This window comes from Gavialis gangeticus, unplaced genomic scaffold (genome assembly GCF_001723915.1).
Source record: "Gavialis gangeticus isolate Ggan-Ray unplaced genomic scaffold, GavGan_comp1, whole genome shotgun sequence".
NCBI lineage: Eukaryota > Metazoa > Chordata > Crocodylia > Gavialidae > Gavialis > Gavialis gangeticus.
This window is the reverse complement of record NW_017729014.1, coordinates 15,414,087-15,438,173: the sequence shown is the minus strand read 5'-3', so window position 1 is coordinate 15,438,173 and position 24,087 is coordinate 15,414,087. Positions and strand designations below refer to the sequence as shown.

Below are 24,087 nucleotides of genomic sequence, written 5' to 3'. Positions count from 1 at the left end.
TGCTTGGGTTGAGTGGCCCTCAGCTACTAGCAACACAGCCTTGGCTGTGCATGTGTGCACACAAGGAGGTATTTTAGAAACCGCCACGTTGCAGAGAAAGCTGGATTTCCTTTCCAAAGGATCTGTCGAAAGCTCCTTGAGTCCGTCTGGGCTCCAGATGCAATAGAAGCTGGATCAGTTTGTTTTCTGTCTTTGGTGTTGGATGGAGCACTACGAGCCTGCTAGCCTGTTCTGCTAAAACAACAGAATGAGAGAAGTACAAGAACTGGATTCAGAAGCTGTCTGTTGGAGACAGCTGGGGAAATCTGCTCTCACCCCGGGGGCTAAGGGGAGAATTAGTCAATAAATAAAGAAATACATCTTTCTCATTAGGATTAGACAAAAATGACTTTATAACCATTACACAAACATTTGAGACCCCTCCCCCAACAAACAAGTGACAATTTCTTAATTTCCAAAATGCTTGTCCACAGTCTTGATTTTTCATGTTGCCAGAAAGCCCTGAACTGCAGTAAAACATTCTGAATAACCCCAACTTTGTCACCCTGCTGATCTTCAAAAAGTATCTTGACAGACACCACTTTGCTGAGGTCATCTGATCCCAGGTGTCTTTCCTTCCCTAGTGCCGGGGGGCTGGACCTGATGATCTGTAAAGTCCCTTCCAGCCTCTAACATCTATGACACTAAGAAATGAATACTCTCCCCCCCACCCTTTTTGAGCAGCCCAAACTGTGCATGGTGGGAAAGTTGCTTTGGGCTGTGGTTCTAAAATGACAAAGAGAATCCATGAGTTCTTTTGATCTCTTTCCTGCTTTCCGTCAGGAGCTTTGGCCGTAAGCAGAAAAGCAGTCCTAGGGTGAAAAGGTCTAAAACATGCTTAGATGAATGCTGTAGTCAGCAAGCAGTTAGTCTAGGTGTGCTCAGGGGCTCTGCAGTGCATGTGGGTGGCTCTTGGGGGCTGGACATGCTTCCTGTAGCTGAATTAGGACAAATGGACCTCAAGGAGGGGGGTTCCCAGCAAGAAACAGCCTACAGAAGCTGGCTATTGTGGTTCAAGGCTTGCTTCTGAAGCAAGGAAGTGGCCTCGTTCTTGCTGTTGGACTGCTCAGGTAGCACCCTGGGCTTCAGCTGAATTATTACAGCATGCACTGGATATAAGCAGGAACAGAAGTGGGTTTGGGGCACGTGGTTCCCCAGCGTAACAAGTCACATACTTGTTTTTAAAGTTGCTGAGCCCCAGCCTCCCTGGAGCAAGGCGCATCTAAAGCCCACCAAGCAAATGTTAAGTCATACACAGTGCAGACACAGCTTCCAAGAGTCCTTTCAGCCACTGTAGCACATGCATGTGACCAGGAAAGCAAGACCTAGCATCCTCCCAAATTGACAGGAATCCCAGTGCCTGGTCATAGGCACATTATGCAGGTTTAAAACCAGCTTCAATCCACTACCTCAGAGGTTTTGGTGCAACAGGACTGTAGAATCTCACCACCTCCACCCTTGTTCCTTTGTATGCTATGCATGAAGCCCCCAGCTGCCAGGTAACACTCAGGGCAAATCGCATGCAGATCAGCTCTGACACATGGGCCTGGGGGCTGATTAGCATCAACGAAGTGCTTCCAGAGTACAAGTTACCTGCAAACACACAGCTGCAGCTACTCACCTTCCGGTCCAGTGCCAGGGTGCATTTTGCTTCTTCACCATCAGGCACGTAATTGCATCCCAAGAGAGCTTTGCTGGGCAGGCTGTTTGGCCAGATCAAAAAACCCACTCCTTCCAAAGCAAGGAAAGTCCCAAATCCTTAGGGGCTGTGCAACAGTTCAGGCTTTTCCCTGGGCGTCGGGCAGATTCTCCCTGCTGCCAGGAATTGCAGTTCCCCTGCTAAGTCCAACTAAATTTTTGCAAAAAAAAATTATTTTGCAAAAATGTAGTTGGTTTAATAAAAGATATCCCATCTGCCATGAGTTCTGATTCCTTTTGCCTCTAGACCAATATGGCTGCAACCTGGATACCTGCTAAGGCCTGCATTTCAGATGCAAGGTTTCTGTATTACATCTTCAGGCAGCTACCCTACCTGCCCTCTGCTACAAGTACCAGCCAGGAGCACCCAGCACACAGCAGCTTACCCAGCTTCCTGCAAGCTCTGTCCTGTCCTGAGCTGTCCTCAGATATCCCCAGCCAAGCTCTTCTCTGCACACAGCCATCCCAAGCAGGCACCAAGCCCTCAGACTTGCCCTAAGCAGGCCTTGCTGTGCCCTGATGGCACGGCTCTGAGACGGCCTGGTTAGACTTCCCTGTTACTGGTGGGGGGCTCCTTCCATGCCTGACAATGCAATAAGGAGCCTCCCCTTCCTTTCCTGAGCAGCTGCTGTGCGACAGCTTCACAGACCCTGCAATGCCCCCTGTTCTCAGAGCACGGCACCCCTCAGCTCTGCAGCCCTCCTCAACCAAACATCTTGGCCACGGCACGTGTGGGGCATGGTTCCAAGCTTTGCTTTGCACTCGTGAGGACCAGATCCTGACTGGGGGTAAATTGGTGTTGTCTCACTGTCCTTGTGCACCCCCAAGGACCTGTGCTGTCTGCAGTGGCAAGGGAGTCATTCAAAGAAGCAGCACGCACCCGCCTGTGGTGCCAAAGGGCAGGAATTGGCCAGGCAAACCTCAAAAAAGTGCTGCGTGTTGCTATCTCAGAAATGTCAGCAGACAATAGCCAAGTATTTTGGGTAGAAAATGGACATGGGGTCCTTAATGTAGGCGTTTAGTCAGTAGGAACCCCCAAATAGCACTGCACTGAGCAACGAGACCGCTAAGTTGGTAGCACTGCCGGGCTGAGCCTTGAATCTGGGCCCAGACATCCTCCCCTGCACATGCTACAGGCTTACTCACTGAAGTCATGTGAGTATTATGTTCTGGTCCCTGTTCGAACGTCTGTGCCTTTCTCAAAGACAGCAAAGAATGGGACTTCAGTTTGAATTTTCAGGCTAAGAATAGTCCAGGCTAAAGTTTGCAAGATGCTTCAGGGGAGGTTTTCTGGTGTCGATTTGTCTTGGGGTTTTTATTTCTCTCCAGTGGGTGAGTCACGCGCTTGGAGCAACCCATATCTACTGCTGCCAGTCAGTAGATCTGCTAATCTGCCTCAAGCTGTTTTTGCTTTTGCTTTTAGCTACAGAAGAAATCCTGGGTTCAAACCATGCTCTCACCACAAGCAGCAAGCCTGACTCTGCAATCTTACTTGGAAATCCACTTTGCTTACAAATGCTTTGGCCAACTCTGTACAACTGTCCCCGCTCACATCTCTCCCTCCCCTTCTCTCTGCAGCTGGTGAAGCTATGCAGTGGAATGATTGAGGCTGGGAAAGCCTACATCACCACCAACAAACACTTTGTCAGTGGGGTCCGAGACCTGTCTCAACAATGCAAGAAGGACGAAATGATTTCAGTGAGTCTCTTTGGGGTAGTGGGCAGCAAACTTGTTGAGAGATGGACAACGCACGGGAGAATGGCATTAAAGACAGGAGGGGTATTTCTGGAAATTGGCTTTAATCTGAGCGAATGCAAATGTTTTCCAAGAGAGGCTAGCAGCCCCCATTGCTAGAGGGATGCTTTACAGTGTGAAATGGTACCTTAGGCTGTTATCTATTAGGTTGGTACCTTTAAGCCTGTACGTGCATATGTTTCTAGGGAATGGAGTGGCAGAATTGAGAAGCAGGACTTTGATTATTTTTTGCCCTGCTTACCATTGCCAGTCTCATTCCAAAGTCCTGAAAAGGGAAGACAGTGGGAGGGGGCTCCCCGTGACTCAGCTTATCTTTCTGTGAAATGGGTTCACTTCCTGGAGGGGCCACTGAAAAGGAAATGGCTGTGAGGTTAAATTAATATTTGCAAAGTGCTTGGAGATCATTGCAGCAATATGATAACCCCATCAAAAGTAGGGAAGTCAGACCAACTCTCAGCCCCATTTGGGGTCATAAATCATATCAAAATCTCCCATAAATCCATGAGAACCATTTCACTGCTGGCTCTTCAGATGCTATGTATGGCCTAGATATTCTGAATGTCAAATCCTTGGGGGTGAAGTTTATGCCTGCTCAGATTTGCTTAAAACCTATGCGTCATTTTAGTCCCACACAGGGCAGATTCAGTGTCTGGAAAAAAAATCCCCTGATTTTTCACCACTAAAAGGTTTGCAAGGGGAACTGTGCTTTTAAGAAGCCAGAATGCAGACAGGGTCCTTCGAATCTGGGTCGGCGAGCATTAGTTATTTAGGAAACATGTAGAACTGTCGTGCAAAAGAAATAACCAGGGGGGTGCTGTGCTCAGCACCAAACTGGAAAGAGGAGGGGAAGAAGGGCAGCTGCTCCATTAACCGCCTGCTTGCTGCTTCTTTCACAGGAGTGCCTTGACAAATTTGGAGACAGCCTGCAGGAAATGATTAACTATCACATGGTAAGGTGCCATCTTACTTTCAGTTCTTTGCATGCTGGGGGCGAACCTATAATGGTCTTACCTTGTTCTTTAGAGGCTACGTGATGATCCGCTGGTGTTCGGTCAGGCAGCAGTGACACCACAGTGGGTCTAGGAGAGCTTTCTTGAAAAGGTCCCATTTTCTGCTTTCTTGGCAGCAGACGTGAGAGAGAGGTTCTGGGAGGGGTTGCTGTCACGTCTAAGAGGTTCTCTCCTTTCCTGGGAGATGTCCAGTAGGCCAAGTTCTGCCTCCGTTAGTCAGTGGGATTACTGCATATGCACTATGGCCAGCAGTCACGTACTGTGTGCATCAGTCAGTGCAGCGGGCTGCATGGGTACATCAATCTGTGGATTTATATCGGCTTGCGTGACTGCTGTGGTCCATGGAGGTCCACTAGAGGTGTCGCTGCGTGGCTTGTAGAGGACCATATGCATGATATTAGTGAGTGGGGTTGGGTGTGGGTCTCCGAGGGCAGGACTTGTCCTAATGTCTTCAGCCAAACACACAGGACTTTAATGCTGTGTACGGTGATGTGAAGAAGATGCTTTCAGCACCTTTCCAGGTATTGGGTACTACAGCTTTGCTCTTCCCACTCTTTGTTGTAAGGCTCCTTAGCTTCCATAGGAGGATGCATCCGATGAAGCATCCACTGTGCATTGCCCATTCCAGCCACCAAAGCTATGCACAGTCTGAGAATGGTTCAAGGCAGCTGCGGCCCTTTGTGGTGTCTGGAGCAGCCAGCAGCACGTCAGGGAGCAGAGGGGAGAAGGCAGGGCACATTTCTCATCCTTGCTTGACATTTCAAAGCTTTCACTGCGGACTTGCAGCCGCCAGAGGGTCAGGGTCATAAAACCAGTGTCAGGGGGAAGAGTTAGAATATTCGTCCCCAAACCGAAAGAGCAAACATGCATAGTCCTGTGGTGCAGATGAATCATTCTTCTTTTGTGATTGTACCGGAGGCACCTTGTGAGGCCAGGGCAGGAACAGATGGGGTCCTGAAGGACCCCCAGCCCTGATGCCCCTCACTTTCAGAGCCCCTCATGGATTCCAGATGGGGAGAGCAAGGCCAGGACCCACTGGTTTCCCATCAGGATGTAGCTCTTCCCCAGCCAGCAGAATGACTTGAAGAGTCACCTGGCTGTTTCCAAAGCAGAATGTGCTCTGGAGCTTTGCACTGTGCTTGAGAGTCCATTTAAATGCAACTCCAAAGCAGGGACCCCAGATGGATAAAGCAGACTATATTAATGCTGCCATAAGATGGAAGGAAATGCCTAGGGACAGGCTGATCCCCTAACCACACTGAATCTCAGTACCAGAGCTCTTCCGTAGAGAGACCCTGCTGTCTTCTCCAGACCAGACACATGGGCCAGAGTATTTATGACCCTTGCAAAGTACAAAGGTGCTCCTGGTTCTGAGCCAGCCCTACAATATTTTAAGCACAGAAGCTCATAATCGATTCAAATGTTTTAAACTGAAGAAAGCTTCAGGGTGCCACTACAGGAGTGACCCAGTTTTATCCCACAATGCTCCTGTCACTTTGTGTTAGAAAGAGGATGATGTGTGCTTTCAGGACTCAGGTTAACTGTATTGGGTGGAAGGCAAAGCAGCAATGAGTCCATTTTATTCTTTGGGAAGCAGGTTGGGAGAGTTAGTTCCTCATAGGACATGCCATGGGGAGGAGGTTAAAACACATGGGGGTTTGAAATGCACATGATGCAGAAAGGCAGCAGTGAGGGGCTGAAGAAAACCATCTGTGTGTGTGAGTGCACGTGAGAGAGAGGGTAAAAAGGGGTTGGGGAAGAGACGGCTGAGGTCAGGTTTACACTTGGGAGCCTTTCCTGATACAGCTGTCTCACCTGGTACACTATCCAAAATGTTCCTAATGTGGATGCAAATTATAATATGAAACTTGTGCATAACTCTGTCTACACTAAGGAATGAAGCCAGCACAGCCATACAGATCACACATCAATCTGCATTACACCAGTGACCAATATAATTATGCTGGCCTCCATTTGTTGTGCAGACCTGGCTTGTGTCTGCATGTAACATGAGAGAGAAGGGGTAAGAGTTTGTAGGGGTATGAGAGTGAGGGAAAGGGAATACTTGGATAAGAGACAATGTGCATGAGAGAGACTATCTACATATAAAAGTGTTGCCAGCAAAGCAACTGCATAACCTATACCAGCCAAAGATTTTTTCCCCCTCCAGTATAACTGCTTTCTGCTAGCACAGCAAAGTCTGTTGAAAGAAAAGAAAATAATATCACACTCCCAACCAGCACAGATGTGCTGGCAAAACTTTTTAGGGCAGAACGAGACAGAGAAAGATGGTGATTGATGCACGCCACAGACAGCAAGAGGGGCGTGTGTGCAAAAGAAAGAGAGACAAGTGCGCGTGCACGTGTGAGAGCAGGCAAAGAATGAGGACCAAAGACAAAGCCCTGTGTTCTGGTAGAGGCACAGGATCTAGTTGCCTGCCTTGTGCCCACAGGAGGTTGCAACATGCTAGTAATATTTAATAACATGCAATTTACTGAGCTACAAGTGCCAAATATGCAACCTCGGAGGAGACTGGCTAATTAAAACCAGTGTAGCTACCACAGAGGATGTGGCAGAGAGGAGAGGGAACTAGAGCTTGTAGTGAGAGCTGCATTTAGCCCAGCTGACTGGCAGCATGAGTTAAGCTCCTCTTTGGTCAGAACGGGCCCAGGCTTTGAGTCTTTCCATCTTCTTCTACTTTGCACCAACCGTTAGGCGCAGGCTTTCCCCCGAGGTCCACCCAGGCCAGTGATGGTCACATCCATATGCTGGAGGACCGAACAAGGTCTCAGAGTCCTTGTGGGAAATTGCTGCTCCATTTTAGTTTCATTAGCTAGTCTGGGCCAAGATCCCCCAATGTGACTAGTGCCCCTGTTTTTCCAACTTGAGACCCTGTAATGGGGCCTGGTTCTTGGCAATGCTGAGCACCCACCCTCCGAAAACTCAGGCCCTTGTAAGGAGTCTCAGTTCAAACTTCCACACGTGGAAGCACCCAAATCAATAGGCACCTGGATGATCTTGGTCTCTGCTTTGGCTGTGGATCACTACATAGTAGAGTCACTGTCTTAGTGTCTTTCCTTTACCAGTAGACAAGATACTTTGGCAGTGTGGTAAAAGTGGGAATTTTTCAGATCATGCAGTAGTGCAGGGGAGGGCTGGATTCTGACACCAAAATGTTCCTTCTTTTCTTTACCCTGGGCACGTCTATGCATTCATTAGTGCACTTTTGCTAATGAGCATTAATTCAGTGGGAGCTTTACTGTTGAGCTTGGTGGGTGCAGGGCTGAACCTGAAATCCCTACACAGTTTTGACTTGTGGAAAGCTGGAAAGGGTCTTTTATTAATGAGTAGGTGAGATGTGCAGGGTTTTCTTAAAACTGTAGTTTACCTTAACTCTCCAGGGTTACACCCCAGAGGTCCACTTCATCCATGCTAACAGTGGCAGGGGTGAAGAGTACAGAAGGGCCATCGTTATAACTTTGTGGTGCTTTTTGTAGTCCAACCCTTTCCCTTCGAGCCTTCACTGTCCTGCCACAAGCGCTTCCCGAATTCCCAACTGCCCGGGAGCATGCTTTTCTGAAGTGCCAGAATCTCACTTTCACCAGCTGCATGCACAAGGGAAAACCCTTGTCTGAACACTGGCTTTCCACATGCTTTGGAGCACATCAGTCATCCCCAGACTGTGCTTCAGCTTGAGAGCCTTCTGCAGGAAATGTCTTTGGAGTGACTGTAGCTTTTTGAGTTGGCCATGGTGCCTGTACAATTTACAGTTATTTTTAGTGATTCTGCTGCTGTCTCCTAGTGTGTGTGTGTGTGTGTGTGTGAATATCTTGGTTCATTTATGTGCAAAGATGTCAGCTCTGAAGCAGCAATCAGTGCTTACTCCAGGCATGTGTCCAGGACAGTATGTACAACTGGAACAAGTTGAAAAGAAGGAAGAATCCCTAAAAACAGTTGGAAGAGCTTGTTCTTAACTTGATTGCTGGAGCATTGGCCTGGAAGGCATCCCTGCATCTAGGCCAACCCTGCAAAATCCACATAGGAGATGCTTTAATGAATGGAGAGGACTAGCAAGCTGGAGCTTCAAAGCATTCCAGCTTTTATATGGGACATAAGCAATGGGGAAAAATGCTGACCTGAAGGGATGTAGGAGCAAAAGAAGCATATTGTGGTTAAGGCACTGAGCTGGGATCAAGGTGATGAGGGATCAGCTCTCCCTTTCACCATTGTCCTCTACTGTGATCGCAGTCCAGTCCCTTTTTGTTGCTAAGCCTCAGTTTCCATATCTGTAAAATGGAGTTAATTTGGAGTGAGTGTTGCCTGGATATGTACGTTAATGATGCTGATGTGCTCTGGTGCTGTACTGACAGAGGCCAGGTAAGGACTTAGAGAAACAGGAACATCTTACTTAGTCAGTTTTTCCCAAAATAAAGGGGATGGTAGGGTGGGGTTAAGAGCAGAGGGGTGTGGTGGGGGGGAGGGAGAGCAAGGGCAACAGGCTTAATCCATATACAAAAGCTAGGAACCAAATTCTGCGCTGGCCTCTACCAGTACAACCATACTTCTTTCTGTGGGATTGCACCAGTGTAAATGAAAGGAGAATTTGGGCCTCGCTGCCGGGTGGAATTCAAGGAAGGCACCGTATGAGAAAACAAGCTTGTTCCATGGAAAAAAAACCCTCTCTCCAGAGGAATCCCAAAGCCTCAACCACAGTCAGCCTACTTAGCTGAGCACTAGGAAAATATGGTGCAAAGAGCAGCCTTGCATTGATCAAAGCCACACACTGCGTAGGAAGCGATCCGTCTCCTCCAGCCTTGATACCAGCTGATTTGGAAGAGTGGAAGAGGAAGCAGGGAGTGGCCAGTGGTGTTCTTGCTTGGCCCTCCTGGATGCAGATTGTTGCCTGTGGCGAACCGGGAACACAGTGTGGGTCGGTGGGGGTGGTGTGTGGCATGCCACAGGCCGGACGCGCTGACCACCGAGTGTGGCTCACGTGGGCGACTGTTTATGGAGAGTATTTTTTTCAGAGAGCATAAAAGAGAAGGCAAGACAAGAAGACACAATGGCCATGATAATAAAGGTTAAGGTCAGGGTCTGAGATACCCCGAACTCATCATTCTTCATCCAGGCTTGTTGGCTTTGGCTGAGTTTGCAGGGAATGGTGATTGCTCTCAGCAGCCCAGAGGAAGTGTTTCTGTAACATGCCAGCAATATGGCAGGGACACTAATTTCACTGCCTGCTCTGGAGAAAATAACCTTCCAAAATCCTAAACAATAGGCTTTCCAAGACATTCCTTCTAGAAATGTATGCTTCAAGCCACGAAATACAAAGCTCAACTGCACCGTGGGCTGTAGCACCGGTTCCCACTCGTGCTGCAATGCTGACATCTTGAGGCATGCTGCAGCTCTTGTTCTCACTGGCAGTCTCAGCCGAGAAGCCAAAGACTTACTCGGTCAGTGGGTCTCCTCCAAGCCAGGCCCAAGACAAGATGGTGGTGGGCCTGATTCTTTCACTACAGCTTCCCATAGTATGGATACGGAGGGAATTTGCTCCTCCGGGGTAGTCGGCTCACCCCTTCCCGTGGCAGAAATCATTTTTAGGATCATGCGGCCTGCCCACTTCTTCCTTTTAATGTCAGTCCAAAGGTCTGATTCATGTGTACTTGGGCCCTTTGATGACACTTGGGCTCTGTAGGAGGCCCATGGTAGAAATGGAGAATAGATCTCCTTTATAAAGGATCCCCCATCCCAAGCACCCTCATGTCAAAACTTCAGCACCTCCAGGAAGGAAGCATTACAGGTCATGTGTTTTCCACCCCGCTGCTGAAAAAGTCTGATGAGATTCCCTTTCTCTTGTGCTAGGACAGTGCCTCGCCATTCCCCAAAGGGAGATCAAAGGCTGCAGGGGATAAGATGTTAGAACAGTTTATTTTATGTTGTATCCCTATTAGGATCAATGCATCCTTCAGCTAGTGCAGTGCATTTAACTGAGTCTTCTCTGTCAATGGACAGACCGTAACTTGTGCCCCTCAGGAGCTTAGGGGCAGATTTTCCAAGGCACTTGGGAGTAGTTAGGTACGTAGCTCCTAATGAACTTGCGTGGGAAATTGTATCTTCCCTTTACAGTGTGAACAGCTTTCAGCCAAGTCTTGAGGCCCTTCTTTGGGGAAGAATCTTGGCATTTGATCCCCAAATCATGTCATTTCACCCAGGGTCAGATTTAGGCTTATGCTACTTAAGCTACAGCTTTGGGCCTTACAATATGAGGGGCCTCTAAATAAGGAAAAAAAACCTGGACATTTTCATTCTAATATGACAAAAATATACATCTACATGGCTCCATAGTTGTTACTCTTACTGAGTTCATAAATTTGTGCAGAAATAACAATAATTCATCTTAAAATTTTATGACAATCCATTTTTGATGGATTTTTTTTTTTTTAATTGTATGGGGCCTCTTAAGATGGACATAGCTTAGGTCCTCAGCATGTCATAATCTGGCACTGATTTCACTTCCTGGATGCCGAGGTCTGTATCCCACCTATGTCCTGCATAAATCCCTCTGTCCAGTCCATGCTGGTCAAGTCTCTGGAGCACAGTGGGAGGCTGGACTGGCTGGAATTATGGCCTTACACAGAGTCCTCTACCTTTCTAGTTGCTGAAGTCACTTCTCTGCTTCCCCTGTGCTCCTCCTCTGGTTGGGTCTTCATGACCCAGGGCAAGGAAGCAAGTTGCCCGCACCTGCAGCAGAGCAATAGAGCAGGGGGTGGTATCCTGGGCAGCTGAAGCCCCGCAGCTCCCTTTCCATGCAGCTTGCAGGAGATGAACAATTTCCTTTTACCCTCTGGCACAAACTGGAATTTTGCTCCAGGCCCTTGTGGTTCCCCCTGCCCCTTCCCTCCAAAAACACCAGCATGAATTAATTTGGACTATGGTTTGCCAAGTCCTTTCATGCTAAAAGTGCTCCTTGCTTCTGTGCAAACAGATGCTACCCTGTCAGCTGCCAGCCATGGTCCTGCTCTTTAGTGTGGCCAGAGGCCAAGCTTACCTTTGGGTTTAGGCTTTGGAGAGCTGCAAGGCTTCTGGGCAGTCATCCCCTCGTTTGAGGCACTGCTCCTCTGCTAAGGCAGGGCCTGGCTCCTCTCTGCCTGCAAGGTTCAGGGAAGACCCAGGCAGCCTGACCCATAACCACAGTCCTGAGAGTCACTGCTCAACCAACGAATGACTCCTTGCTAGTCTGTGGCATCTCTCCTGGATGCCATCGATGGAGCGTGTCATTGCTCAGTGTCGTGTGGGGAAGTGTGTGGAGTGGCTTTGGAGCTGGTCTGGATTGGTTTTTCCCTTATTCCCTCTCCATTTGTTCCCATCTGTGCTGGTCCATGCTCAGGCCAGTAGGCATGTGATGCTTGCCTGATGGCACCTGAAGCTGCTGTGCAGAGTGCCCCCTTGCTATCCCTTTCCCTGGCTTCCACCTGCCCCAGAGAAGTATACAAATCCCTAAGCCAGATCCGGCCCCTGGAGCCTTTTGATTCAGCTTGTGGACATGGGGCTTCCTTTGCATTTGGCAGCAGGGAGCTTAAGCAGCCAGCATTTTCTCCTGCTACTGTTGGGAAAAGCATGACAGCACCTGGGTCTTTGCCTCTGACCTAAGGTGACTCAATCTGGCCCACATCCTTAACAGGTTGTGGACTGTTGTTCTAAGCCATGAACAACTCCTGGGCCATTAAATGTGAGAAAACAACCTTTTCCTCTTTTTTTACAAAGCCTGGTAATCATAATTAAATACAAGTGTAACAAGATCTGCTTGTAGCTAAAGGAGCCAGAAGGCCTCTGTCAGTTTGGGATCAATAGCTTTATGGCCTGCGGGACTGTGAGCGATGAGGCTGTGCAATGGTGTTTAGAATTACATCAGTGCAGTAGCTCATGGATGTTTCCTACAGACCATTACTCAAGAGTATTAAAACCACACACTTGAACTGGAGAGGGGTCCCCCAGCAGCAGTGCGATTAGAAATCCCAGTTCCCTTCCATGCTGTCAAGGGCAAGTTGTTCTGCCCAGTGGAGTCACTTGTCTAATCAGACTACAACGCTACTGTAGAGGTAGCATAATCCCGCCCAGCGCATGCCAAGAGTGGACGCAGGTGCCTGTGCTTTGTGCTAACCGCTTTGTGCTGCCCAGATTAAAGTCTGTGCAATGCGTCCATTGCTCAGAGCTGCAGCATCCCATGTCAAACGGTGAGAAGAAGGCAGGGACAGGTTGCAGGAGGAAAAGAGGCAGCGCAACATGGAGCGGCTGTGACTTGACTCTTCATCAAGGAGCAGAGGTAGTTTTACCATCGCCTACAACACAACCCACACATGGGCACAAGCTGGAGCCGTTCTGATGTGAACAGTCTTCCCCAGAGACCTCGGGCAGATGGAGGGGTCAGAGCTGGACTGAAAGATGACCTCTGGGCCTCCCAGCACCACTCTGACCAGAGACTAGGATGGGAGATGGGGGAGACATGGGACATTTTTCCTCTTCCCCCTGATGTAATCAGGAAGGACTGGAGGAAGTTTATGGAAGGAAACTGTGAAGAGGAATGGTGCTAGGGGCAAGCAGTTGCCCCGGTCTCCAGGCAGCAGGGGAGTCGTGCAAGTCAGAAAGCAGACCTCATGCCCTACCTTCTTCATGAGGCCAGGAGACAAACCCCAGCTCTGCCTCTGAGCCAGCTCCACCCGTTTTAAATACAGCTGGGTCCAAACCACAGAGTTCACACCCCACTGCAGGGGCATTCGCACCCTGGGCTTCTCCTGGCTTAAAGTGACTGATCCCTAATCCTAGCCACCCATAGTTTTCAGGGAAGTTTTGTTCAGCCCAGCTCTGCTAGCAGCCAATTCCAGCTGCAAATAGCCCGTGGGTGGCTATTTACAGCAGGACTTGCTGTGCACGCAGGGGATAAGAGAGACTTGGCCATGTAATACACAGTGATTCATCCCCCCACTGTGGTTTTCAAAGCCCAGGAGCAGAGCTCCAGTAGCCAGAACCCATGAGAGGCAGTTATTGAAGGAATACGTCAGGGCTATAAGGAGATGTGGACCAAAGACCCTTCCAGAGGGTATTTCTGGTCACATTATAATCCACAAGAGCTGCCCGAGCCACAGAGCCCTTCAGGGGAAATTCTGTCTGTGAGAGTGGGGGTTGAAAGCACTTTGCCTTTTTACCTCATTCCCCCTCCAGTAGCAGTAATATGAAAGGAGAGTCATTTGGGGCTGATGGCATTTCTGCGGCCTCATGCTGTATGAGAACGTGCTGACAATATGTATATGAAATAATAAACCATCCAGGAAGGAAGGAGCGAGTGTGAACATCCATGTATCCATCCGTGGAAAAAAAAAAAAAAAAGGATGCATTTTTCAGGGCAACTTTTTATGAAACTTTCTCTTTGTTGAAAAAAAGTTACTGGAAAAAAAATCAAAATAGGGGAAAATTTCCTCCAGCTTTACTACCTGCCTCTGTAAATAGCTTTTTCTTTGTCTCTGTCTGTCTATCCAGATCCATACGTACCCTTTTATCAATGAGATTAAAAAAATAAAAAAGAAAGCACATGCCAGTGAAAATGCAGGGGCAGGATGATTACGTGGACTGAGCCCAGTAAGTTCATCCATGGCTGTGTTGGAGCACCAGGCTCTCTCAAATGCAGAAGCTGTGACATTAGTGTTGCTCTCTGCAGCCCAGCCCTATTCTCTCTGCCTCACCCAAGCTTAAACAGCCCCAATCATCCCTCCCTCATCAGTGTGGCTTGTCAGGGGCATCCAGCAGTGGCCTGCAAAGGAGACTTGACTTCTCTGAGCGAGCCAGGAAGCATTTCCTGCTGTCAAGGAAAAAGCCACCCAAGCTGTGATGAGTCAGTGAGGCAGATGGCAGATGTCACAGGGCTGCGGGTGATTATGTTTGTAAGTGAAGGGAGAGAGAAATCTAAAGGACAGACAAAGGGAAGTCCTCCAAGCTGCTTGCCCCTCACCATACTGATGGGACCTGGTGTAGTTTTCTACAACACATTAGGCCTGTGCTAGAAGCTATGAGCTCCCCTAACACAGAACATGTTCATGGATGCAGAATTTCTGCTTGGCACTGTGACATCTCAACATGTATATCATTATGTCATCACGAGACACTCAGCCCTTCAAAATATTTCGGAGGAGTTTAATGTCCCAAAGCTTTTGATGTCGCTCCATCTCAATCAGATACGGATCTAGGGGTAGAAGAAAGCTTTGGAGCTTGGAGAGATACTGGATCCTTACTAGTGAATCACCCTAAGTTGGGTGGCTGGCTTCAGATGCATTGAATACAGGCCTGGGTGGTTCAATAAACTCTTTGATTCACTTGGGTCTGAAGTAATGGACTGAGAGCAAGTTTTCTCACGAGGTTTTCAGAACTTCCTGCTCCTGGTTGAATAATGCAAGGCTTTCAAGGGATGTCAGGGCCTCCTTTTTTCAGTACCTCTGGAGCTCAGGAGAAACAGAAGGGCCAGAAAGGAAGGAGCAAGTTATCTGCACTTGTTTCAGATTAGAGACAGAGTTTGTCTCCGTTTCCCTTCCACCTTGGCATGGATGCTCTGGTTGGTTCTGATTTCACCCCAGCCCCTCTCTACAGACAAGCCCAGCTAGCTGCTGACTGGGAGGAACTCCTTGTGCCTCACTTCACATAGCTGGAAGGAGAAGGACCTTATTGAAAAATCAAAGGTTGAGATTGTCTAATAAAAACTGCCCTTTAAATAAGAGGCTGAAAACAGCTATTTTGTGAAAGGGGGCTGCTTCCGATTTTGAGACATAGCTAGCGGTTCATCTGTTGGTCTAGCTCTCTAGTCTAACCATAGCATTGAATGATTCCTTACTAGGGGGAGGGGGAAACCACACGAGCACCCTCTGTGAGAGCCCTATTTTCAGATAGGGGGTTTGAACTCACACAATTTGCGGGCCAATCTTTCTTCCAGCATAAATCATCACCACTCCACTAAGAAAAGGTCTTGCCATGTTACGCCAGCATCTTTTCCTGAGCTGAGGGCACAAGTTGGGGCATTTGTACCTAAATGGAGACAGGTGAAACTTCAGCTCAGCTACAGAGATTAGACCGGGGTGGGCAATTTTTTCGGGTGGAGGGCCGGTGCTTACTGAGTTTTGGCAAGCCATCGAGGGTTGCATGACAGGCAGCCAAGGGCAGATAAATATTCATTTTCTAAATTTTTCAGATGGAATGGCCTGGTGGGCTGCATCCAGCCTGTGGGCCGCAGTTTGCCTACCCTTGGGTTAGACTGACACCGTGTCAGTGCTGCACAGGAGTGGCAGTGCTTCCAAGGGGATGGGGACAGGCTGCATTGCAGGTGCATTTCCCAGTGTAGCAGGAGGGAAATTTGCTTTAATGCCATTGAAAAAGTGCTACCTAAGGGCGGCATTTGTCCGATGTCTCAGCTGTGCATGCCCATCTACCACGAGGCAAACAAGACCCAACACCATAAGCGTGCAAAGAACAGAACGGAAAGCTAGCTGAGCCCTGAATTGTTCCCAGAATGCATAAGCCTTCAGCAGAGCTCGGGGACTCTCTGGTTAGAGACCTTGTTGGATTCAGTCGACAGGAACTTGAATGGCAGGGAAGTAAACTGCAGCAAGCGTCTGAGGCTGGGGAGAAATGCACCATATGGTGTAATTGTTTAATTTTGTTCCTTTGTTGGAACAGCCTCGGTGGTGTTCACATGCTCTTTCCACAGCCTGGTCTGCCCCACCCAGCTTGGACAGATCAGACACTGCTGAGCAAGTAGTCACAGAAGGCATATGTGAAGGGAGAGGAGACCATCACAGCTGCTAAATAGTGCAGCCAGCGGAAGAGAAAAGAAAGGGGCTTAGATGCCAGGAGCAGACTGTGCCGAGCCAACTACAGTCCTAGCTCTGACATGTTTAATAATTCACAGCTGCCTCGACCGCAGAGTGGGCCGCTGTTCTGGGGAACGTGGCAGCTACCTTGACCGAGTTGTGTGTGTTTCTCTCTCGGTTGGTAAGGTATCCAGTATCCACCGCCCAGCACACCAGGGGCTAGTGGGAACTGGGAGATAGAAAACATAAGCCAGACCTTGGGCTGTTTCTGGACCCAGACTGTCTCAGAGCGCTTTTTGCTGGAGCAAAGATATTTAACACAATGCACTGGGCAAATTGGAGAATTACATTTCAGCTCCTCGAACACTTCTGCTTCTATGAAGAAATGTTACTTTTCACTTCTGGCCCTAAAGCTTGTGCAGGGTGACTCTGTGCTTTGAAGAGAGTTGTAATGTCCCATCTCAGAGGTGGTTGCATTGGCTTCTGCTTTGCCTAGCAATTAGGGTAAGCTTCTCTTCTTGTACAAAGTAATCCTCCCAGTTCATTTACTTGGAGTCAAAAGCCTTGGCGATATGGATCCTCCCCTTGGACATGTCCAGGCATCAAGATAACCATGCATTGTGCTTCCTGGTCCAGACTCGCTGCTCCTGGGATGAAATCCTAGCCCACTAAACTCAAAGACAAAATGTCCCAGGACTTCAAGTGGTCCAGGAACCCACCATTTTCAATACAATGTGCATTGACATAGCAGCGAACACAAACAGTGCCTGTGCTTTTGCATTTAGGGGGGGAATATTCAGGGTCTTGCTTTTTCCCCAGATGGATAAGAAGTCTGTTTGCCCCCCCTCCATCTTTGTGCGGACCCTGTGTGCTGTTACCAGAGGTGAGTCACGGACTGCAATCCCCGTGGCTAGGCTGAGGGGAGGAGAAAGGGTGGGGTGACACATAGTCTGGAAAATCTTAGCCCAAATGATTTATTCTGAACATGCCTGGGAAGTAAGAACAAGCCAGGGAATGATTTTGGATGTAAAAAGCAACCCCGTAAAACTGTTTTCATTTCATCTGCTAATTTTGTTTTGAAAATCCCATGGAGGAGCCATTGGTAAAAATTTCCCAGTTGACCTTGGCAGGCAAAATAAATGAAGAAGCAATATGAGAAGAGCTGGTATCACGGAGGGACTCTCAGCATATTTATTAAGAGCCTTTGCTGGCATGAAATGCCTATCCATTACGGCATCCCATCACAACACCATCTAGCTATCTCGACTCAGGCCTGCGGGGACCGCTGCTAGTCAGAAGCGAGGGGCTTGGGCAGAGCTGTGTGGGACCTTGGGCTGAAACGGGAGCATGACGGCAGGTCAGGAGGAGAGAGGTGCTTGGCTGAAGAGGGTGGGGATGCTGGCAGGATACCTTTCTGCACGATGCTTGGCTTCGGTCTTGTTTCTACCCGTACTGAATCCACCCATAGAAAGTAGTAATATTGTGTGCACTATAGAGACATCCTCCCATTCAGAAACTTTGCAAGACCTGCCCCATCTCCCAAGGCAGGCATCAGTGTGCAGAGCCAGCCTTGTCGCATCCCAACTTTCAGACAACCCAGCTGATGTGATCAGGACACTGGGATCATGGTCTGTTTGCTGCGGCTCTAAGAAACCATCCCTAGGCTCACATGTGCTTTGTTTAATGCACTGCCCTGGCATTTGCACTATCCTTCAAGCTGAGCAAGCCCATCTGCCAGCTCCCTCCTTTGATGTTACATCCCTTCCAATCTATCCCTGCTTTGGAGCTTACTTGCTCATCCCCCCCAAGTGGGCCTGGCTGCACCCTTACGGCCAACAGCATAAAGCGTCCACTCTCCCCAACTCCAGCAAATATGTCACCCTGCCGGAAGCCAAGCGTGGAGGCTCTCCAGATGTGGGTGCAGGTGGAGACCAGATGGCCTCGTTGCTGTTTGCCTTTCCGTGCTCAGCATTGCAAGCGCGGTGAAGCGCCGTCAACACATAAGCATCACTTGGGGAGCAGCCTGCATAGGAAACATAGGCCAACAGCTCTTGTAGTATTTTCCAGGAGGGCAAATGGGTGCCAAAAGCAGCAAAGAATTTACATTGGTGAAGCCAGGAAGGTGGGTGGTCCAGGTCCTACCCCCCTTCCTCTTGCATCTGTTCATATTTAGATGCCATTCCTAGCTGTTCATATTCAGCTAGGCGGTGGCACCCACCCTTGCTTTGTCCTTGGCTGCAGTCATCTGCATAATGAATGTACTTGAGGGTGCAGCCAATACTATTGCTGAAACCTCTTATCCACAATCCTTTGGGCCTTCTCTTTATTTTTAGTGGCTGGCTGCTCAGTATTTCTGGTGTGTTTCTGTCCTAATAGGCCCCGACCCACTGAGATGTTACATTAGGATGTGAAGTCTCATGGTACTGTCAGAAAGCGTCAGGCAGGCACGCCACCCAAGTGTCCAGGCCATCAGTCCCTCTCTTGGTAATGGAAGTGGATTAGGAGGCACATAGCTATAGAGAGCAGATGTCCCACACTGCTGCCTTTGCCTACAAATTATTGCACTGTTTGGATCGTATCTGGTAGTCTGTGAAGCCCTTGGAGATATTGGTGTGACTGTAATACTGTTTTATGTATCACTCTGAGCTCTGTTTCAGTGGACTATCAGAGAAGTGTTTCCCTCAAGCAAAACAAGCATAGTAAATGCCTTGTTCTGACCAGTTTTCACTATTAGACTAAGGGATTTAGGAGCACAAGTCCAACTGAAAGACAATACAATTTATGTTCCTAAAGCCTTCTGGCACTTTTGAAAAACCTCCTTCCTTAGCTGTAACTGGCTCTTTTTGGCGCTCTTGCCAGCTGTTTGTTGCTCCTCTGTTTCAGACTTCAAACATCTGGATTCCACTCCCAGATCTGCCACTGGTAGCCATAGGCTAGAGATAGGCAAGTCACTTCCCTTTCCCTCAGTTTTCTCATCTGTAAAGTGGGGATAAGCGGAATGACCTCCTTTGCCAAGTACTTAGTGATGAAAAGAATTAGGGATGGTGCATTTAGAGCTAGTAATTATCCTAAGGGTCTGCATAGAGCACTAGGAGATCTGAAAGGGTTACTCAGAGTTGATAGGTCCTTAGAACTATCCCTTTCACTAGATTTAATATCAGCGCCTCTCATGGTAATATCTGGGTTTTGTGAAGATTGCATCCATAAATCTCCTATGCAGTAAGTGATTGGAATGCTTTTTAGTGACCTGTAGGTGCAAGGTCCCAGTCCTGAGGCCAGAATATGCTCTGCAATGGGTGAAGTACTCAGAGGACTTGCTCTGAAACCCAGTGCTTCTCTTGTCCTGAAAGCAAACAGCTACCTTGTGCAAAGCCAGCTGTGCTGGGCACAGTGTCTGCTGCAGTGGGTGGCCTGGGGTGGGATGACGGCTTCTTCCTCCCAGAGACAGATCCCTGGCTGGGAAGTCTGGAGCTCTGCAGTTTGCATCTCATCAGCTGCCATCTCACATAATGACCTGCATAAAAAGATGCAGAATGCACTTAGACAAGGGAGGGAGGGACAGCCGTTGCAGGGGCCATGGTATGATGTCTCAAAGCTGGGGCCTTCCTCAGCCAGGATTGCTACTAGAGGCAGTGGGAGTCAGGACTGCCCCTGGGTGCAGAAAAGAATTTAAGTGGGAAAAGGCGCTTTTACTACAGGGGGGTTAAAAACATCATTCTTCAGCACTGCAGCCTTGCCAGAGACTCGTGGCAGCCTCACAGACATTGGCTGAGAGCCTTCCTTTGAACTTACTCTTGGGGCTGAATCAGCTTCAAGGAAAAAACTGCAGCCAACATTAAGCAGAATAGCAAGATTTTGGAAGAGAGGACTCGCACTGCAGGGAGAACCCTGGACAACCCAGTCTGAAAAGGTTCAAGCATGGGCCAAACACTTGAGTCTGGCAGGTCTCAGTCCTATTCCCATTAAACAGACATCCTCCACATCCATAACTGGCTTTGGCCATAAGAAGTGCAAGGGCTGAATGGGACATAGGAACTATATGCACCCCTTTGCTGGTACTGTGGGTCTCCCAAGTCAGGGCTTGAGGTCCAGAGGTGAAGAGGCAGATTGAGAAGAAATGTCCCTTTCTGTAACCTTCTAAACCTCAGAGCAGCAAGATGTGCCAGTGTTTGGTCAACACTCAGCCCTGACTCGTACCTCCGTTCCCTGAGATGCTGTGGAACGTGGCCACGGTATCTCCAGTGTGCGGAGAGCTGGTGCTTACGGGGGAAGACTGGGGTGTTGTGCTTCTTGCTGTGATGTGTCGTCAGAGCCCAGTGTCCCTACTCCCTGGGATCATTCCTAAAATCTGGAGACTGGGTGCAGTTTGAGGTGATGGTGCCCTCTGCTGGCAATATGAAAAAGCTGGAAGCACCTTTTGCAGACAAGGTTCTTTGGGTAAATCTGATCTCTTTTATTAGACCAACTTAAATAGCTGGAAATTTTTGTCTTAGCAAGCTTTTCGAATTTAAGATTTTTTTTTCCAACTGTTCAAGTTGGTCTAATAAAAGAGACCAGATTCACCCAAAGAGCCTTGTCTGCCTGTGTCCTTAGATCAACATGGCTACAACCTACACCCCTGGAGGCACCTTTTGAAACTCAAGCTCCTAAGGAAAGCACGGGTACAAGTGGCCCCTTTCTGCAAAAGCTGGGGAACCTTGGGTGTGTGCATGTTAAGACACGCTGTCTTGGGGACATGTCAGGACCTTCACTGGATCCTGGGAGGGAGAATGCAGAAGGCTTCTGCTGAGGGACCCTTGAATGCTATTAGTTCAAAATTGACTGTGGTCACATCAGGCAGCAGGCCTTCTGCCAGCGTCCCACCACTCAGCATCCTAGAGAGCACTTATTGACTCTCCCGGTCAGGATTGTAGTTAATGCCTCTGGGGAGCCAACCTGTTTTTCTCAGCATAGCCAGACGCAGCAGCTCGGCGTCTGCTGTCTGTCTGTGCAATGCCACCTTGCTTCTCCAAAGATTACTCAGGGCACCCAGTACATTTGCAGAAATGGGGGAGCCAACAAGCCAGCTTTGAGAAGGACATGCTCTTGCTTTCCACCCTCGCACTGACGGCTGGCACCCAGAACCTGTTACCGCTGCATTGTTATTTATGTGGGAGGCTGTGCAGATGCCCTACATGGCACAGTGTCTTTGAGTCAGCAGAAGTGGGCTGAGGATCAAACCCATGTCTTCCATGTAAAAGTGAGGAGTCCTCCTCAGCCCAAGAGCTGAGCTGGGCCCTTAGGCAGAATTAAGCCTCAACCTCCCCTATAGCACTGGCAGAGTGGAAAACCATCGCGCCAGGGCAGTTGATCCTCTCAGAGCTGTGCATTCACTTCAGGTTGGGGAAAGTTTCCTGTTTTTATTCTTTATGACCTTCTCTCTCTTCTCTCTCAGATCCTTTTTGACCAGGCTCAGAGGTCAGTCCGACAACAACTGCACAACTTTGTGAAAGAGTGAGTACCCATCTTTCCAGCCCACCTGGGGCTTCTCGATGAACTACTAACCCTGTGTATCTGTTATGGACACAGATCTGCAGCACGCTGTCTGCATACACAGTCAAGCCCCTGCCTGGGGACAAAGGTGTCTCCAGTGGGAAGAAACCATGAATCTGACTTCTGGGGATGGGGTGACACCAGTAATTGTGCTGTCATCTCACCTTGACCTTGCATGGGATCTGCTAGGTCTAGGTGCTATGCACATCCTTCTTCCCTAGTGTCATATTTAATGCCAGACACGAAGCAAAGCTCCTCTGTGAACATGCCCCGAGTCTTCAGGGAAGTTCAGGTCCACGTCCACACCGACCCCTGTTACTAAACCCACTGCTGATAGATCCCAGAAATTCAGAGCTGTGCAGCCTGGGTGCAACACCATGCCTCTGTAAAGATGGGCTTTCTGCTGTCCTAGATGAGATTCATCGGCAGTTTAGTTAATGATCTAGATCAGTGGTTTTCAACCTTCTTTCATTTGCAGACCCCTAAAAATTTTTGAATGGGATTGTGGACCCCTTTGAATGGTAAATGTGGGTTAGTTACATACTTTTGATTGATCACAGTCATCTTTCTCAGACCCCTTAGGGGTCTGCGGACCACAGGTTGAAAATTAGTGATCTAGATTATTGCAGCTTCCAAAATCCACATGGGGACAGCCCTCCACAAATGACTTCACCTCCAAATCCAGCTGTGTGACTAAGCCCCCCAAAATCACACTGGCTCCCTAGCCACACCTGGGACCTTTGGTGATTCTGCATTACTAAACAGCCTGTGAACATTGGCAGGCAGAGCCATAGCTCTTTCTATCTGTGGAGGAATTGACTTCCCCCTGTATCGGGGATTAGCCACTGCAGTGTGGTCTGAAATCTCATGTGCATGTTGGTACCCTCAAATCCAGGCCTGACCTGAAGCCCTAAGAGGGTGGTCCTTGGCACTGGATATCCTGAGCTCCTATAAAATGTAGTATAACCCAAAGCCAGGCAACCACTTGGTCTTGCTCCTCTGCTTAGGAATTTGCTCCTCTGCCAGGAGGGGAACAGGCTTCCCGTGGCCTTTCCAGGCTTTCCTTGCTCCCTCTACATTAAAGTGCCTCCTCTGAGAGCATTTGCTCCCCAAGGGCAGGTACCAAGTGCAGCATGAGATCCCAAATCAGCTGAATATAGGTCAGAGAGGCAATGGAGGCCTTCAGCTAAGAGGGAGCTGGTTTCCATGGGAACGGGTAATTAAGTGAGAATCCTTCAGCAGCGGTGGGTGGTTTGGTGTAGGGGAGGGAGGGGAAACCCAGCAATGACCCCTCTCTGAACTCTCCCCTTCCCCCTCTCTAATCATTTATCTGATGAGCTCAGATTTAATCTGCTTAAGCCCTGGCAACCGGAAAAGGGAATTTCACCTTCATTTGGGGGCTGTTCCCATTTCAATGTGTCTGCATTATTCCCTCGCACGTGCCCATCAGTCCCTGCACTCATGGGGCCTGGACCTTTGATCTACGGATTGCTGGGGTTGTGTATCTGAAATGGGTCTTCCACTGGGATCATTTAAAATCATTCCCCAGAGCTGCGACTGAAATTTTTTGGCTGAGAAAGGGAACAAAGCAATGTTAGCAGCTAGGTTGTACCCCTCCCATCGGGTGCTGTTCATCCTCTAACCAGCCCTCCGCACCATAGAGCCATGGAGGCTAAAGGCCTCTGCTTACTCAACTCGGGCCCAACATGGACCCTGCCAGGGACTGCCCCATGAATGTCTCCATCACCATGGGAAGGAGCTTTTCCTGGGGATGAGAGGAGAGTTCAGTCCCCCTGGACCATTCACTCTATGGTTGCTGTAGCTCTGGTGAGGGAGCAGGTTAGGGACAATCATAGATTCATAGATATTAGGGTCTGAAGGGACCTCAGCAGATCATCAAGTCCAACCCCCTGCCCTGGGCAGGGAAGAGCGCTGGGGTCAGACGACTCCAGCAAGGCGCTTGTCCAGTCTCCTCTTGGAGACCCCCAGGGTAGGGGAGAGCACCTCCTCCCTTGGAAGCCCGTTCCAGCTTCTGGCAACCCTCACCATAAACAAATTCTTTCTAATGTCCAACTAAATCTGCTGTCCATCAATTTGTGGCCATTGTTCCTAGTTACTCCAGGGGGTGCCCTAGTAAATAGAGCATCTCCTATTCCTTGCTGCCCTCCCCTGATGAATTTATAGGCAGCCACACGATCACCTCT

General features: G+C 48.9%; 1 protein-coding gene across 1 annotated transcript in view; it reads left to right on the top strand.

Annotated features, from left to right (window-relative positions):
* ACAP3 (ArfGAP with coiled-coil, ankyrin repeat and PH domains 3) overlaps positions 1 to 24,087 on the top strand; it is a 91,447-nt gene that overhangs the window by 8,349 nt on the left and 59,011 nt on the right. The window contains exons 2-4 of the mRNA XM_019511826.1: positions 3,316 to 3,435; positions 4,389 to 4,442; positions 21,786 to 21,844. Of these exons, the coding sequence (XP_019367371.1) occupies positions 3,337 to 3,435; positions 4,389 to 4,442; positions 21,786 to 21,844 (212 nt within the window). The 5' untranslated portion in view covers positions 3,316 to 3,336. The remainder of the gene's footprint in view (positions 1 to 3,315; positions 3,436 to 4,388; positions 4,443 to 21,785; positions 21,845 to 24,087) is intronic.